At 39.7% G+C, this 18,544-nt stretch overlaps 1 protein-coding gene across 1 annotated transcript in view; it reads left to right on the forward strand.

Annotated features, from left to right (window-relative positions):
- The first annotated feature begins 2,040 nt into the window (after window positions 1–2,040).
- The window catches only part of TNFSF15 (TNF superfamily member 15), a 31,907-nt gene continuing 15,403 nt past the window's right edge, over window positions 2,041–18,544 (forward strand). The window contains exon 1 of the mRNA XM_044661515.1: window positions 2,041–2,265. Within this exon, the coding sequence (XP_044517450.1) occupies window positions 2,041–2,265 (225 nt within the window). The remainder of the gene's footprint in view (window positions 2,266–18,544) is intronic.

Below are 18,544 nucleotides of genomic sequence, written 5' to 3' on the forward strand. Positions count from 1 at the left end.
GGCACCACCTACACATGCTGTCTTGCACATAGGTAGGGAGTGTGGGGGCAGCAGAAAGAATTATAGGCTTGAGATACGAAGGCCCAGGTTCACATTTGGGTCCTGCTGCTTGTTAGTGGGCAAATTATTTCACTTGTCTAAACCCTCAGCTGCATGATCTGTGAAACATGGATGATCATGCTCACCCAGTTTACTTCACAGTCCAAAGCCAGGCCCCAGTGAAATCTGTCTCCAAATTCAGTGCTTTTCCCATCAGGCTCTACAACCTCTCTTAGAAAACCACAGACACTTCACCAAGTGCTGTGTGAGTATGAAGAGCTACCTAAATGTGATGCACTTGTATGGGTAGTGTAACCCCAGTCTCAACGACCCTTGATATCAAACCCTCTCCTTATTGGTAAAGATCATTACCCCTAACCTGTATGAGGGGAAGGGAGGAGTTGTCAATGGCAGTTCAGAGTAAGGGTCCTAGATCTCACCCAAAGAAAAATTCCCTGAAGTCTCTAAAGTAAAAAACTATGGAGAGGGACACGATAGGCTGCCAGCTCCTCTCACATTGGCTTCTTCCCAGAATCTTTTCCTTGAAACCTGAAATGGAGTTAGCATTTTCCATCTTCTCTCTATAAGCTGGAAGCCAGAAGTCCCTAAAGCAATTGCCAAACCCAGAAACTGGAGAGGCTCCAAAAACTCAAAGAGGACTGAAGAGTCCTCACTAAGTCTGATCACCCCCTTACATAGTTAATTAATCTCCAACAATAAGTAGAAAGTCTGTACTAATGGTTTTTTCAACTACTGTTATGCTAGCATTATTTGTGGATTTGATTTGAGATTAAATCCTTTCCTCCACTCAGAAGTTTGCTCCCCCTCAGCCAATTAACAAGCATTTATTAAGTATGTATTATTATTCTGGGTTCAAATCTGGCCTTAGACGCTTCCTAGTTGTGTGACCTCAAGCAAGTCACTTAACACTCCTTGTCTAGCCCTTACACTTTTCTGCCTTGGCACCAAGTCTCAGAATCAATTTTAAGACCTTAAGTGTTATTTTTTTTAAATACCTACTATGTGCCAAACACTGTTCTTGGCACTAAGGGTTGAAAAAGACAAAAAAGAAACATCCCTCTGCCCTTAAGGAATTTATATATTATCATGAAAACCATCACTCAATAGAGATGGCAGATAATAGTGCCAGGAAATTATCTGCCTCAACTGTTTTGGATGACTAGTTAAAGGACATGGGTTTAAATCCCAGGGATTCTCTCTTCCAGTTCTGTGCCTCTGATCTAGGTGCTTACTTAGTCCTCTGGCTCAGTGAATTTGGTCATCTCTAAGGTCTTTTCTAGGTCTGCAGGTTGGGCTATTCTTCTCCCTCCTTGGTCTCTCTCACCTTCTCTGGGCAGCTCCACCTTCCTAGTGAGAAGAGTAATTTCCTGTCCTCACTTTTACTTCTAAAAGGGACAGGTTTCCTTCTCTTGCTCACCTGGAGCAATTGGGTAATCAATACCAGAACTGATGCAAGATGGTGCCTTTTCACTTGACCTGCCTCCTAGGCTGCACTGATCCTCTTTCTCCTCCCTCAGGGACTTTCCTAACTTCCTTCTATAAACTAAGGAAGCAGCACACATGTGTAAGTCTCTCACTAACAAATATGCTTGGAAAGCCTTTTTTTTTTTTAAACCAAACCTTGGTTTCTGTTGTAGGCGGTACATTCCCCAGCAGGGTGTGTGTGTGTGTGTGTGTGTGTGTGTGTGTGTGTGTGTGTGTGTGTGTGTGTGTGTGTGTNGGTGTGTGTGTGTGTGTGTGTGTGTGTGTGTGTGTGTGTGTGTGTGTGTGTGTGTGTAAATGTGTGTGTATTAAGGATGTGTGTGTGTGCGCGCGTGCTGTCAAAAGGGAGGAGGGAAGTGGGAAAAGGGGAGGGAAGAAAAGGGGGAGGAGTAGGGAGATTCATTCATCCACTTTCAGAAGTTGGTAGTATATAATGGGGGTTTTGTGCCTAGGGAGAAGCCAGAAGTTTCACAGTGAAGCCAGCTGTTGGGGAAAGCCATGCCAAAGGGAAAAGGCTCAGCCCTGGAACCAGAAACAAGGGTGGAAATGCTACAGGAAGGAGGTGGTGACCATAGGACCAATCACAGCAGCAGAAGAGACCAAAGGAAAATGAACCCTGCTGTCACTTTCTGCATGCTCTTGGTTTTCCTTCTCGCTGTACTCATCATCTATCTGCTTGTAGACAACGTCAGATCCCAACAGAAAATGTGTGCATCTGGGCAGGTAAGGCGATCAATGCCTTTGACACGAGGGTTAGATGGAGAGTCGGGGCTCCGGTATGGTGTGTTTAAAGCCAGGGAGAGGTCCGGTGTGCCAGCTATGGTCCTGGCCAAGAAATCGTGTTACAGTATTGTGTCGAGGCAAACTATTACCAACTGATGGCACTTAGCGTGGCCCCCACCTCTGGCTTAATTATTAACTTGTGAAAAGAACCAGGGAACAGGAGAATGTCTGTTTTGTCAAACTTTTCAAAGTTACGCTTTTTTTTTAATTCTTTTGCCTTGTATCCAAAGGGGAAAAATAATATCAATTCATTCAACAGTTTGGGGATCCACTCCTTTTAAATGTTCTCCGTGTCTTTTTTTGTATTTGATACTCTGTGAGCTTATCTCTTTGGGTTCAAAAACTAGCCCATTTCTCTCACTCTGTAATTCTTTCTGGTTTCCCTAAAACCCACCCTAGAGGAAAGGGAAGAGATGATTTCAAATTTAGGCTTATAAATAGAGAAATTATTTCCCATGCCCAGAAAAGCATTAGTATTGAAGAAATTTTGATCTGGAAAAGAAAAACAAATCTTTTTTTTTTTTTTTAAACTCTGATCTTCCATCTTAGAATCAATACTGTGTATTAATTCAAAGGCAGAAGAACTGTAAGGGCTAGGCAATAGGGGTTAAGTGACTTGTCCAGGGTCACACAGCTAGGAAGTGTCTTTGCTCAAATTTGAACCCAGGACTCCTGTCTTTGAGCCTGGTCCTCAACCCACTTAGCCACCTAGCTGCCCCCAAGGGGAAAAAAAATCTTTTGACAAAAAAAAAATATGATGGGATCTTGAGGATCATCTAGTTTATTCTCAGACAGAAAGAAAATGAGGCCAGAGAGGTCAAGGTAACATCAAGTTAGTGTTGGGCCAGCTAGGTGGCTCAGTGAATAGAAAACCAGGCCTGGAGATGGAGGGAGAAGTCCTGAATTCAAATTTGACTTCAGACACTTCCTAGCTTACCACTCTTCTGCCTTGGAACCGATACTTAGTACCAATTCTAAGGCAGAAGATAAAAGTATTTTAAAGGGGAAGGGGTGAGGTTGGTTAGTGTTTAGTGGAAGAGTTGAGGGTAAGACCCAAGTCTCTTGGTTCCCACTCTAGAGCTCTTTCTGCTTATTAGCTTTTCTTAGGCTCTGCACAAAATTGCTCTGATGAGATTTATAGAGGTATTTTTATGCTGGGATCCCAGCCAGTCCTTTATCCATACCCTGATTTTCACAAGAGAGATTGATGGTTGAGTGGAGAGCTTTGAAGGAAAAGACAAGTGAAAGCAGTGCCCAATGTATGTTGTCAATAACCAGAGAGAGGAGGATCTTTTTTTTTTTTCATTAATCAGCCAGTAAGCATTTATTAAGCATCTAGTTTATGGCAGGCACTGTGCTAACTGACAACATTTTTTCCAAAGATTCTCCAGATTAAAGTTTCTCAGACAACAATGTTCTCAGAGAGTTAAAACAAAAGATAGATCACCCTAGCCAGGATTAGCTAGACAATAAAAACCCTTAACTACATCTCAATCACCTAAGCATCTATGACTCTATTACAGCTTTTCCAAACTTTAGTAAAATTATGTAACCAGAATGATATCTCACCACTGAAAAAACCGATATAAGCATCCCACTTTCTGTAGTGAGGTGGAAAGTCTCAGATCTTAAGGCCTGGATTCCTCCCTGGGAATATACTCCTCCTGTGGTGGTTCTGTGCCATGTTTATTGACTATAATCTCCTTGCCCCATTAAAGATCTGCATTATAACTACTTTAATTACACACACACACAGACACACACACACACACACACACACACACACATCGAACTGGTCCCCCCAACTTAAAGTCCATGTTCCTATAAAGGAAAAATTACTAAGTTGGTCATAAATTTTTGACTCAAAAATTCCACTTCTTTGTCTTTGTCAAAGTGAACCCCTATACATGTATCTTTTGATCAAATCCTCTTATTCAGAAAACTGGAGAGGAGGATCTTTGAGAAGAGGTTAAGACAAGCATCTAGAAAGTGAAGGTACAGGAAAAATTTTCAGGTTTTGGTTAAAGTAAGAAAATGTGATTGATTCTCTCAGAGAGAAAAAGGAGAGTTCCAGAACTGAAATATGGAAATCAAAAAGACTGAAGGGATCACCTAGTCTAACTTTCTCATCTTACAGGTGGGGAAATAGCATCCTTCAAAAGCAAGGGGAATTGCCCAAGTTCAAAAGCAAGAAGAGAATCAGGAAAATGAAACAAGGCAGACTAGCACTCTGACAAATACAGATCATTCAAAAAGAATTTGAACTGAAACCTATTTGTCCATGTGTATTTCCATTTTGTTCTCCAACACATTACAAATATTAACTCATTTGTGAGGTAGGTGCTATTGTTATCCACACCTATTTTGCAGATGAGGAAACTGAGACTGAGAGAAATTAAGTGACTTGCCAAGAGTCACACAGCTAGCCAGATTTGAAATTAGGTCTTGCTTCCTGCTTCCTGCTTCCATCATTCTTTTGTGATACCTGGTTGCTTTCAATTAATCAATACAGTCAAAAGAAACCATTTATAATGGAATAACCTAAGAGTTAAAAGGACTAGTTTGGAATCCATCCTACTCACTTCCTTGCTACGTGAAGTTGGACAACTCACTTTCATTTCTCTTTATTCATTTCTCTCAGTTTCCTCATTCACAAAGTGGGAATATTATTAATCCATACACTGCCCTGAATTGTTGCAAAGACCAAATGCAATTTGCTATGTAAATACAAGCTATCAGTAATATCTCATTGAAGACTGAGCCAAGTGTTACCACTTATATAGCGACAAAATATGTTTTCCTTTGTTTCCCTGAGAGTCTGATAAGGAAGCACACAGTCATGCCAGCTCCTGTTTCCATAAAGCTGGGAGGTTTACAAAGAGCTCTCTTATAATAATCATGGCCGATAAGCAGTACAAAGATGATTTTCCCCACATTACTGAAGAGGAAATTGAGTCCCATAGAGGTTATACAACCTGCCCAAAATGTTGCAGCTAGAAAGTGATAGAACCAGGATTTGAATGCCAAGCTCACTTTTATTATCATTTTATCCATACATAAATATTTCTTTATGTAAGTGTAACATCTACTCAATTAAAGTTTTAGCTACCTTGTCTCTCTAAGTCTCAATTTTCTTATTGGAAAATTGAAAATAATGCTTTGCATTCCGGCCTCACAAGGTTATTGACAGGAAAATAATTTGTCAAATTCAAAAGCTACAGAAAAATTTGTTGTTGCTTTAAACCTAAGTAAGCTATTAACTTGGACTCCAAAAGACCTCGGTCTGAATCCTACTTCAGATGCTTAGCATCTCAGTGACACTGAGCAAGTCACTTAACTTTTCTTGGCCTCAGTTTCCTCATCTGTAAATGGAAGATGATGGAGTCAATGACCTTTAAGATCTCTTCCAGCTCTAAATCTATGACCCTTTGATTCTATAACAAATGATTGTAACTCTTTGCTTGCTATTCTAGATTTAAAACAATCATGACATCATTCCCAGTCCCATACACTTTCTATTGTATCATACTTTGCCCATCTCTTCAGCAGATAGGTGCTGCCACAGACAGTAAGTGGACAAAAATTATAAATGTCTACCAGATGAGGGTTGGACTTGTTTTTCCAAGCTAATTTTTAATTCAGGTTCAACCAACTCAAGCATGTGAGCAATCCAACAAGGTAGTCTATACTTCCAAACCAGGGCCAAGATTTTGAAAGCCAGCTAGCACTTGGCATTGCATCTTTTCATAACTCAGGGCACTTCCAGTGTTGGGAACTTCTATTTTCAGTCCAGATGAATGAACAGGAAAGAAATATTCCTGTTCTTTCCTTCTTCTCTATCCCTCCTCATTACTCAAAGGTAAGGCTTAAGAGTGAAGTTGTTTTCATTTGTAAGGTGGATTTTTTTTTAAACCTAACCTGTGATTACATATCTTAGCAAAATTGCCTGGGCTGCTAACAGGTAATGAATAATAAAAATAACTTCGGGGGGCAGCTGGGTAGCTCAGTGGAGTGAGAGTCAGGCCTAGAGACAGGAGGTCCTAGGTTCAAACCCGGCCTCAGCCACTTCCCAGCTGTGTGACCCTGGGCAAGTCACTTGACCCCCATTGCCCACCCTTACCAATCTACCACCTATGAAACAATACACCAAAGTACAAGGGTTTAAAAAAAAATAAAAAAAATAACTTCATGGAGTAGCATGACTATGTGTTAGGCACTTGACCTTATGTTAGGATACCTACTGGAAACATTTCTTATAAACCCTTACCTTTCATCTGAGAATCAATACTGTATATTGGTTCTAAGGACTAGGCAGTATAGATTAAGTAACTTGCCCCAGGTCACATGGCAAGATAGTATCTGAAGTCAGATCTGAACCCAGGACTTCCCATCTCCAGACCTGGCTCTTTATCGACACTGAGCCATCTAGCTGCCCACTCATAGAAACATTTGTTAAGTGCCTGCTCTGTGCCAGATACTGTGCTAAGCACTTTACAAATCTGATCTCACTAGGTCCTCACAACACTGGAAGGTCGGTGCAATCCCCACTTTACAGATGAGGAAACTAAGGCAGTCAGAGACTTTCCCAGGTTCACACAGCTAATAAGTCTCTGAAACTTCTTGACTCCAGGCCAAGTTTTCTATTCATTGTATCTCTAACCTCAGTTAGAGTCCCCTCTAATTGAATATATCCAGTGACTTTTTCATTTTTGCTGCACAGTGCCTGACACAGTATTTAATAAAAGTCTGTTGATCAATTGATTAATGACCTTATGAAACTCAAATGACTATCAAGGAAGAAACAATAGACTGTATTTCTGGCAAACGTTTATTGCCTAGAGCCTGACCCCATTCCCTGGCCCATCATTAAAAAGTCAAATTAATTGTGCCTTTCCTGTAAGTCCAGTGGAGTTAAAACATCCTGTCTCAGTCAGCCACCCACATAAGACAAAAACAATGTCCAACTGTCTGATATCCCAATTTGATGGGCAAAGGCTGCTCCCTACATGCAATGTTCTCATTAAGACAACAATATTCCAGGGAGAAACCAAAATGGGGAGGTAGGGGAAGTCCTTGATATCTTCACCCTGCTTATTTGGCTTTTAAAAGAGATGACAGCACTCATCCTGTTGGATCTATTCATGCATTTTAGCCAGGACTTCTTTATATTTCATACAATTGGATTCATGGTTCATCTTACTGAATCAAAATGACAAACCTTATAGATGCCTAAAACAGAAGAAGAAGAGATCTTAGAACATAAAATGCTGGAAAACAGATCACGGAATATTAAAATGCAAAATGAAGAATGTAAGAAGAATGAGAAGGAACCATAGGCTATAGAATGATAGAACTAGAAGGACCTTAGAATAGAGAATGTTAGGACTAGAAAGGACCTTCAAACATAGGTCATAAGAGCTATAACTAGTAATCCCGGCATCTAGAGCAGTGGTTCCCAAACTTTTTTGGCCTACCGCCCCCTTTCCAAAATAATATTACTTAGCCCACTGGAAATTAATTTTGTTTTAATTTTAATAGCAATTAATAGGAAAGATAAATGCACCTGTGGCCATCACCACTCCCCTGGATCACTGCAGGGGGCAGTGGCACCCACTTTGGGAATCACTGATCTAGAGGAAACACCACAGCATGATGAGCTGAGGGGGAAGCATAGGATCAAAGTTAACCTAGAATCACCTTTTTAAAGACAAATTCCCCTGAAGGTGAGGGAAAACATTAGAACATAAGACCTTATGATCAATGATGCATGTAAAACCCAGGAGAATTGCTTATTGGCTACGGGAGGGGAGGGAAAGAATATGAATCATGTAACCATGGAAAAAAAACCTCTAAATTAATTAATTAATTAATTGAAAAATTTTCAGATAAAAAAAAGAACATAAGACCTTAGTAGGGAAGAGACCCCAGGATGCAGAGAGTCCATCCACCTGGGGAAGAGAGGAAGGAAGTGCTGTTGCTAAAGGAGGAAGAAGGGTGGAGATGACCAGAAAGGAATTCTCTTGGGATGTAGCTGCTTAGGGGACAAAGCATGGGAAACAAACCATCTGGGGACTTTCCTATTTTAGGTCATTGTTTTTACTAAATTCCTTTTTTCTAACATGATAGAGAACAAGTACTCCATGTATTCTTTAAATTTTAGTATCTGCCCACCTTGGTTATGACTTTGAATGCCAAAACATTGGTAATTAGCACCCTGAGGATCCCAAGAGAAAGTGTAGCAGTGTGTAGAGACCTGGCCTTGGATTCAGGAAGACTTGGGGTCTAGTATCAACTTTGGCTCCTAACAGATTATGTGACAAGGTCCCAGAGAACCCTGTGAAGATTCTAAGTTGCCCAGCCCCTATATCAATGAAATCAGGTGGAGAGGAGAGGGCAGGAGAAAGGAAAGAACATATAATGTTAGACAAAGACTATACAGCACATGCCTCTAGTGTGGCACATACTTCTAATCCCTGCTTTCAGGAAGGCTGAGCTTAGGGATGGGGAGGGGGGGGTCTCTTGAGCTCAGGTGTTCTGAGTTTCATCAATCTAAGCCTGTCAGGTGTCTGCACTAATTTTGACTTTAATAAAGGGAGCCCTGGAAACACTGGCCCATAAAGGTGTCTGAGGATTGAACAGGCCCAAACTGGAAACAGAGAAAGTCAATGGTCCTGTATCGATTATCGGGCCCCCCACATTTCTAGTCTGGGAGAGATGGACACAAGGACAGAAACACACATATACTATATTGCAGCAGAACATATAAGGATCTTATAACATAGAATGGTGGAAAATAAAACATTAGAACTTGAAGAGCCCTTAAGATATAAGATATTAGACCTGCATGAACCTTTATGATATCAATGATAGATTTGGAAGGAACTTAGAGATCATTTAATCCAACCTCTTAACTATAAAAATGAGGGAAGTAACTTGACCAAAGTGATGTCACACATTAGTCTAGGATTCCTCACTCACAGGCCACTTGTTCTCTCCCTATACCATCCTGTCTTTCCTCCCATATTCTGGGAAGATACTATAGAGGGAAATCAAGAACACAGTGACCAGAAGAACCAAACTTTTTATCAAAGGTCTGATTTCTAAGCAGGAATAGGCACAGAAATCAATGTTGGAGGTGGGGAAGTTTAGAAGGGAAAGAGAAGAAGAAATATCAAATGGTATGTTTCTGAGAATAGTTTTGAGTTTGTCCAGTAGTATGTTTTTCACCTTATTTCCATTCATCAAAAGGTTATAATTCCTTTAGGCAGGAAATACATTATTTTACATTTAGTTATATCATAATTAATTACATCTCTTTAATGTAGTTTATTGCAAGAACACTCGGGCAAGCTCCAGAAATGGTTTTGTGAATGAAATTGAAAAGCTCTGGATTAAGTAGTCTCAAGACAGCCTGGAGAAAGGAGAATCTCTGTGTTAAAGTAGATTATCACCAATCAAAAAAAAGTGAAGATATTGAAGATGGGGCTCTTAGGAGAAGAAAGTGGGGGATAGGAAAGGTGGGAGAGAGACTGAGACAGATATAGAAACAGAGAGATCCTTTGACCAAAGGATAAACCAAGGGTCATTGAGCATTTCCTCTTGGAATAGTCCATTCATACTTTAAAGATCTTAAAACTGGTGATCTTATTAAGTGACATGCATCAGTTCATTGACCCTATCAACACAGATTGCACATGAAGGCAGAATTGCAGCAATGTTTACAAGAAAATGAGTGTTTTTTTCCTTAGAATATGACTTTACACAAAGACAGGGCAGATGATTAGAAAATGAGACCAAACAATCCAATAAAACAATATTTGAATGGCCACAATTGTGTTCTGAAAGAGCACAGTATCTGTGAACAATTGCTTAACCACTTAAATGCCCAGTGGTAGGAAGAATTTATGTCCTTGAAAGAGTTAATTTTGTCTTAATCGTAAACAGGATGATCATCAGAATTTAGAAAGTTAAATTATAAATGCCTGATTACTATAATTTTAATATGAATGTTATAAGTCTAATTCCAAAGCACCAGGGCCTTCTACCTTGTCTTTGTTCTAATAACAAATATAAAAACAAAACAACAATAACAAATTCAGACTCTGTGAATGTGAGGAAGAATATTAACAGTAATAAAAACTCATGTCCTTGTCCCTTTATCCTGTGGTATGGCAAAAAACAGAGGATTTCATAGGGTCATAAGTCTAATGCTGGAAGGGACCCCAGAAGTCATCAAGTCCAACAACCCTAATTTTTATAGATGAATATAGTGAGAACCAAGGAGCTTTTGCAGTTTACCCATACATGTAGTAAATAGCAAAAGTGAGATTTAAACCCAGACCCTCTGATCCCTGAGCTTCATTTCACTCTACTACACAGTCAGAAGCCCAGGATTTGGGTTCTGGCTCTGACATTTGTTGACTGAATGACTTTGGGCAAGTAATTTCCCCTCTCTGTAAAAGAACAGTGATGGCAAACCTATGGCACAGGTCCCAAAGATGGTACACAAAATACTCTCTATGGGTCACAGTTGCCCCCCTCCTCCCTTCCCCCCAGAGTTCCTTACTAGAAAGGCAGAGGGACTCTGGCAGAGATGTTCCCCTCCCCCTCTGCACCATGCCTGATGACATTTTTTTCACATCCCCCCACCCCTCTGCTTAGCAGCCAATGGAAGCACACAGGGGGTAAGGTGGCTGGCTCACAGGCAGCAGAGCTGGAGGGGAGCAGAGAGCTTAGACCCCTCCCCTCCCCTTCTCTCTCCACTCAGAGGCCCAATGGGAGTCTTCCTCCTTCCTCTGTGTGGGGTAAATGGGGGAAGGGTCAGGGTGTGCCTGGCACTTGGTGGGGGGAGAGGTGGACAGGCATAGCACTTGGTCTGGGGGGGTAGGGTGGGTGTGGGGTCAGGAACTCTGTCTCTAAGAGGTCTGCCATCCCTGGACTAGATCTAAGGTCCTTTCTAGTTCTGATCTATGATTATACTATCAATTCAGTTCACCAAATATTTATTAAGCTTATTCAACTATATACAAGGCTTTTGTGATTAGCCCTGGGGATATAAAGCTAAAGATGAAAAATACTCAAGTCTAGTAATTCATTAACTTATTTTCCTTTTAGTGAGTGATAATCATGGAGAAGACTGAAGATAAAGCACATTGTTATATATATATATATATATATATATATATATATATATATATATATATAAACCTTACCTTTTGTCTTAGAATCAACACTAGATATTGGTTTCAAGGCAGAAAAGCAATGAGGACTAGGCAACAGGGGTTAAGTGACTTGTCCAGGTCACACAATTAGGAAGTATCTGAGGTCACATTTGAACTTAGGACCTCCCATAGTACATTGCTTCTCTAAAACAAAATGAAAAAAGTTCCTTGAGAAAATTCAGACCAGCGGAACTTCACTGCTAATCTAATGATAATAATTGACCCCCAAAAAAGCAAAGATCAATTGAAAAATCAATCAATAAACATTTACTAAGCATCTCCTATGTGCCAGGCATTGTGCTAAGCACTGAGATAATCAACAGAAGTGATCAGTGAAAATGCTAATCAAGGGCATGATTATTCTGAATTGTTAAGCAGCAGTCAGAATGAACTAGACCAATGATGGTCAAACTTTTTAAAGAGGGGCCAAAGGAAAGGAAATGCTCATCTGTCAGTCCTTTTCTAAGGCAACTCTTTTGAAGTTTCATTGTATTGTGTCCTGCTCATTGTATTCGCCAGATAGGAATAATGTCGTGCAGCTGGATAGAACATTTCAGGGGGCCACATCTGGCCTGTCGGCTTAGTTTGCCAATCACTGAACTAGACCATTAATCTTGGCTCAGTAGAGTCTGACCAATGGCAAATTCATGGTTGATATTCTGCCTCTAGGCCACTGAATATTAACCAAGTACTCAATCTTCCAAACTTTTCTTCTGTTGGGCATGGTAGTTTGGGGGTAAAGGGGTGTGGAGGGGAGAGAGAAAGAGAGACACACAGACAGCCAGAGACAGAGAGAGAGAGACAGCCAGAGACAGAGAGAGAGAAAGTACACTATGGAGAGTAGAAATTTGTGTGAAAGGATTTGGGCTCCAGTCCTGGCTCAGATATCTTATTTTGTGTGTGATCTTTCTTCCTCTGGATCTCACTTTTCTGTTCTATAAAACAAGGAGGTTGATCTAGATGTTCCCCAAAGTCTCTTCCAACAATAACTATGATCCCTTTTGGTTTCTCATAACTTGATTCCTCAATGACTGAAAAAGAAATTTAGGAGATAAAAAAAAGATCTTTTCTCTAGTCATTAGCACTGCCAGATCAGTTTCAATCTGGGGAACTCCTATCTTTTCTAATATGCACTGTCTCCTTCCTCAGTTTTTCCTCTAAATCAATAGCAGACAATAGATGGCAAACCCCAGCACATTCTGGGAACTGGTGCTTCTGGCATTCTCATAAAGCCAGTTTGCACCTTTGTGCTTAACCTGAGTTAATCATCCTTATAAAGTACACGTCCTGCATGTATACTTTAAATATCTGTGTGAGTCAAAGAGTTTGGCATATAACCCCATTTGGTTTTTTAGGCTAGTCTTTTTTTTTTCTTTAATGGAATCATAAGTTGTCCAAATATTCTCCTTGAAGGCTTCCCATTATTACAGAATCATAGGATTTTGAGCTAAAAGGGACCCTCGGAGCCCTAGAATGACTAAGTGGCTTGTTCCAAAGTCATATGGCAAGTGGCTAAGCCACAATTTAAATTCAAGTCTAAGCCAAAATTTAATCCCAGATTCTGACTCCAGAACCATTCCACTACACCATTATACCTTAATCTTACCTATTCTTTCTCTGAGCTCTTTGAAATGTATTCTAAATTTTTTCTATCATAAATTCTTCCCTACCTTTCTGTCAATTCTGTTTGAATAATCAGTTTCTTCTTAGCTTGTTAAATTGGGAACTTGAATTTTTAAAAATTGTGTGGTGTATAGTTTTATATATACATATATCTTTTTGTCTACATGGTGCTTTCTTTTATGGGGGAGTGGAGGAAGGAAAGAAGTTATGTGAATATTTTAATGTTACAAACAAGCTAATTAATTTTTAAAAGATTACATAGACAAAGGTATGAAACAGTAAATTATTTGAGAGATGAGAGGAGAGACTAAAAGCAAAAAGAACAAATAAAATACTATTATAATACTTTAAAAAGTGAAATGTCATTGACTTTGGAATCATAGAATCAATTTTGTTACTCACTAATAGTATGACTGGACTAAATCATTTTTACTCTAGGCCACAGTTTCTTCAAAAGAAAAGTAATTGGGCTAGGTGACCTCTACAGTCCCTTTTGGTTCTGAATCCTATAATCACAGAAAACTAGCCATTTCCAAAAGCTGCCTTTTAACTTCAACTTTAACTTTCTCTGCATTCACAAAAGCTATCCCCCATAGCTTTAGTCACTCCCTTATCCCCTCCACCTCTCAGAATCCTTGCCTTCCTTCAAGGATGAACTTAGGTGCCATCTCCTCTTTTTTTTTAGCTTAGAATCACTACTGTGTATTGGTTCTAAGGCCGAAGAGCATGCAGGGCTAGGCAATGGGGGTTGAGTGACTTGTCCAGGGTCACACAGCTAGGAGCTGTCTGAGGTCAAATTTGAACCTGAGACCTCCTATCTCTAAGTCTGGCTCTCAATCCACTGAGCCACCCAGCTGCCCATGCTACCTCCTCTTTGAAGTCTTCCTTTATCCCTCTGGTTGTCAGGTTCTCCTCCTTAAAATGCCTTGTGTCAAAATCAGTAAACTACGTCACTTGGCATAATGTTTAGGACTAGGTTATTAACAACACATATTTATTAGTTTCATTTATCAAGTAATTAGCTATCTGTCTTAAATCCCTTGAAAAGACAAGAATTCTAGTTGAACAGAGGCAACTTTGGATTTATATACACTATCAAGTGGCTTTCAGAGAATGTTGGCCAATTACCTCAAACCACAAAGTTTACATAATGAATTACAGCTCAAAAACATTGTTTATCTAACAGAAAGGGAAAAGAAGGCAATGATATATCTATGGTATTAAATCATAACAAATCAGTAACATATACCCTCAAGGATTCCAGTATGTAATAAAGGTGTTACAAATCATAGAGATCCCAAACAATAGTAAATTATAAGAACAGGCTAATTCTATCTGGTCAGATCCCAAGGATTATCATTGTCTCCTGCCACCTTGAAGTATATGCCAGGGGGGTGGCTGCTGAGTGGTTCGGTGGAAAGAAAAGCCAGACCTGGAGATGTGAGGTCCTGGTGTCAAATCTGGCCTCAGATGCATCCTAGGTGGGTGACCCTGGGCAAGTCACTTAACCCCCACTGCCCAGCCCCTTCTGCTCTTCTGCTTCCAAGAAGGAAGGAAGAAATGGAGGAAGGGAAGAGGGAGAGAGAGAGAGAGAGAAAGAGAAAGAGAGAGAGGTGGGGGGGTGGGAAAGCCAGTAAGACTGGCACCAGGCAATTTATCTTGATCAAGAGGCAGGTGGTTAATTTAATAGCCTCATTCATTCCACTACACTACAGTATTAAGGCCTTTTAATTCTACTTATAAACTAGAGACTTTAATTTTCCTCTTCTTCACCTATATGGTGCATATTTGTCTACACACTGTCTCTCAGTAGACAATGAATTCCATGGGTGCAAAGACAGCTTCTTTCTTATTTGTCTTCATATTTCCCTCAGGGACCTTGTACATAGTAGCCACTTCTACCTACCTCCCAGAGTTGCTGTGAGAAACAAATGAGATAATCATTGTAAATAGTAAGCTCTAAATAAATGTTAGATATTCTCATTAGCTATTATTTTAGAACGTCAGGATCAATGGAGCGCCTGATGCTATACAAGTATCAGCATCAGCAGCAGGCACAATGTCTACTTTCATCTTTGTCATGTCCTGACACATAGAAAACTCTTCAATAGCATTAAATAATAATTTTTACATTTACATACCTGCCATCTTGAGGAAAGTTGAGAAGAAGGGAGAGATTATGGCTCCCAAAATGTCAGAACATTATTATTAAAAATTATACTAATGTAATTTGGGGGAAAAATGAAGGACATATAAGTTTTTAATATATTTTTTAAATTTACATAGTACTTCCTAAATACTCTGTTGCCCAGCTAAGGCAGCTAGGTGGCACAGTAAATAGAACAACTGGTCTAGAGTCAGGAGGACCTGAGTTCAAATCTGACTGTAAACACTATCTGTGTGACCCTGAGTAAGTCACTTCACCCAGCTTGCCTCAGTTTCTTCATCTATAAAATGAGCTGAAAAAGGAAATGACAAACCATTGCAGTGTATTTGCCAAGAAGACCTCAATGGGGTCATAGAGATTTGGATATGACTAAAATAACTTAACAACACATACTAAATGTATTTAGTATTAAGCACAGGCACTGTGCTAAGAGCTTTACAATTATTATATCACTTGATCCTCATAGAAATCCTGCAAGGTAGGTGCTATTATTATCTCCATTTTACAGATAAGGAAACTGAGGCAAACAGAGGCTAAGTGACTTGTCCAGGATCACATAGCTATTAAGTATCTGAGCTCAAATTTGAACTCAAGCCTTTCTGACTCCCAGCCCAGCATTCCATCTACTGCATCACCTAGCTGCCTTGGCTAAGCAGTAGAGAAGTTAAGGTTCTTGCCTTCAAGGAATTTACAGTAGAATGTGAAGATATACAATGCTGGGTTTTTCTATCTAGTACAAAAAAATTTTAGAAGATAGTTTGATTGATTTTTTTCTTCTCCTTTTTTATTGGAATAGTATGTCTCAAGCCCAGAGAGCTACAAGATAGACATGGTGAGGTAAATGCCCCCCCCCACACACACACACACACACGCTTCAAATAAAAGGTGACCAGAGGAAGAGGGAAGAAGACACAGTTACAGGAGCTTGGCCTTTTTTTTTTAAGTATTTATTTTATCTTTGTGCCAACAGAATAAGAATTTGAGACTGAGGGAAGAAAAGAAAGGGGAACTGATAATGGTGGAGGGACAAGATGAGAACAAAGAGGACTAGCAAAAGGAGGCGATCCAAACCCACAATGCACTTATTAAATCCCAGGATGTGAAAAGTATTGTACTAGATACTGAGATGAATGAAAAAGAATTCCTTCTCAAGAAGCTTATAGAATGTGCTAGGTCATGAAGGGAAGAAGGAAGAGAAAAGCATCAAATGACCAAAACTTAGTCAAGAAATTGACATCATTAGAATGCTACTCACACCCCAGGGTTTAGACACAAGTTTTTCCAACTTTCAGAAAGCATGAAACATTTTTTATTTATTTTCCAAATTGTGGAACTTTGATCAGTGGTAAAACTGTATTATTTTTCTTCTAAATGACTCTCTGAACTTGGGAACAAATACACCAAAGCAGAGAAGAGTATACTTTGGAGGTAAAAGAGAACTGAAAGGGGTGGCTAGGTAGCACAGTGGGAAGTCCTGGGTTCAAATTTGACCTCAAACATGTTCCAGCTGTGTGAGCCTGGGCAAGTCACATAACCCTGTTTGCCTAGCTCTTGCTGCCTTTCTGCCTTAAAATTGATACTAAGACAGAAGGCAAGGGTATTTCATGCAAAACACAATTTCATATTGGTCATTCTCTGGAGGTGGAGAGCAATCATGTCTTTCAGGATTGCTCCAGATCATTGCATTGCTGAGAGTAGCCAAGTTTTCACAGAGAATCATCATCCAGTACTGCTGTTATTGTGTATGATATTCTCCCAGTTCTGCTTATTTCACTCTGCATCAGTTCCTACAGATCTTTCTCGCCTTTTGTGAAGTCATCCTGTTTATCATTTCTTATAGCACAATACTATTCCATCACCAACATGTACCACAGTTTGTTTAGTCATTCCCTAATCGATGGGCATCCCCTCAATTTCCAGTTCTTTGCCACCACAAAAAAGAACAGCTATAAATATTTTTATGTAAGTAAGTCCTTTCCCCCTTTTTAATTATTTCTTTGAGATATAGACCCGGTAGTGGTATTACTGAATCACAGTTGCATAGCCCTTTGGGTATAGTTCCAAACTGCCCTCCATAATGGTTGCATCAGTTCACAACTCCACCAACAATGCATTAGTACCCCAATTTGCCACATGGTATGGGTATTTTTTTTAATGTTTTTAAGGACAAAATTCATACATACATATATATGTATATGAATGCAGATAAGAAAAGTAAAAAATCCTTGCCCATGTTAAATTCTAGAAAATAAAGTAGCAAAGAATTCTCTAGAACTCAGGAATAAAGTGAGCTCTCCGAATGCTAGGTTCCTCCCTCCCTAGCCACTTTTTATTTATTTTGATCATTTACTATTTATTTTTGTCTTTTTAGTCCAAGTATATAACAGAGTTCCTGGCTCATTTGTTGTTTACCCGTTTCAGTCATGTCCCATGCTTCATGATCCTATTTGGAGTTTTCTTAGCAAAGACCCTAGAGTGGTTTGCCATTTCCTTTTCTGGCTCAATTTTTTTTAAACCTTACCTTCTGTCTTAGAATCAATACTAATATTGTTTCCAAGGCAGAAGAGTGGTAAGCGCTAGGCAATGGGGGTCAAGTGACTTGCCCAGGGTCACATACCTAGGAAGTATCTGAGGCCAGATTAAAACCCAAGACCTCCCATCTCTAGGCCTGGATTTCAATCCACTAAGCCACCTACCTACCCCTTTTCCAGCTCACATTACAGAGGCATTACAGGAAACTCAGGCAAGGAGGGTTAAGTGACTTGCCTGGGATTACAAAGTGTCTGAGTCATCCTGAAGATGAAGATGACTCTTTCTGATTCCAAGCCTAGTGCTCTATCCACTGTGTCACCTAGTTGCCCCAACCTGGATCACAGAAGATACTGAATAAATTCTTACTGATTATGATCTGATGAAACTGACTTCAATTTATGAAATATCTATATCAAAGCTCTACACAATAGAGTTGGCTACATTATTGTCTAGACAATCAGCTTTTAAGCTGACTTAGGGACTTGGTAATAAGATTCATTCTAGAGCTTGTTCCAGGTTCTTGTGGGAAGTATTTAGTTACAATTTTGCATGAGAATTGAATTTATCAAGTTGCTATTTTATCTAAGACAGATTCATTCTGGGGAGTCCAATTCAATCAATAAAGTTCAATTCCATTTGACAAGCTTTTTACTAAGCACAGCCTGTTGTAAGTGAA

This window comes from Gracilinanus agilis, chromosome 2, assembly GCF_016433145.1.
Source record: "Gracilinanus agilis isolate LMUSP501 chromosome 2, AgileGrace, whole genome shotgun sequence".
In the NCBI taxonomy this organism is placed as follows: domain Eukaryota; kingdom Metazoa; phylum Chordata; class Mammalia; order Didelphimorphia; family Didelphidae; genus Gracilinanus; species Gracilinanus agilis.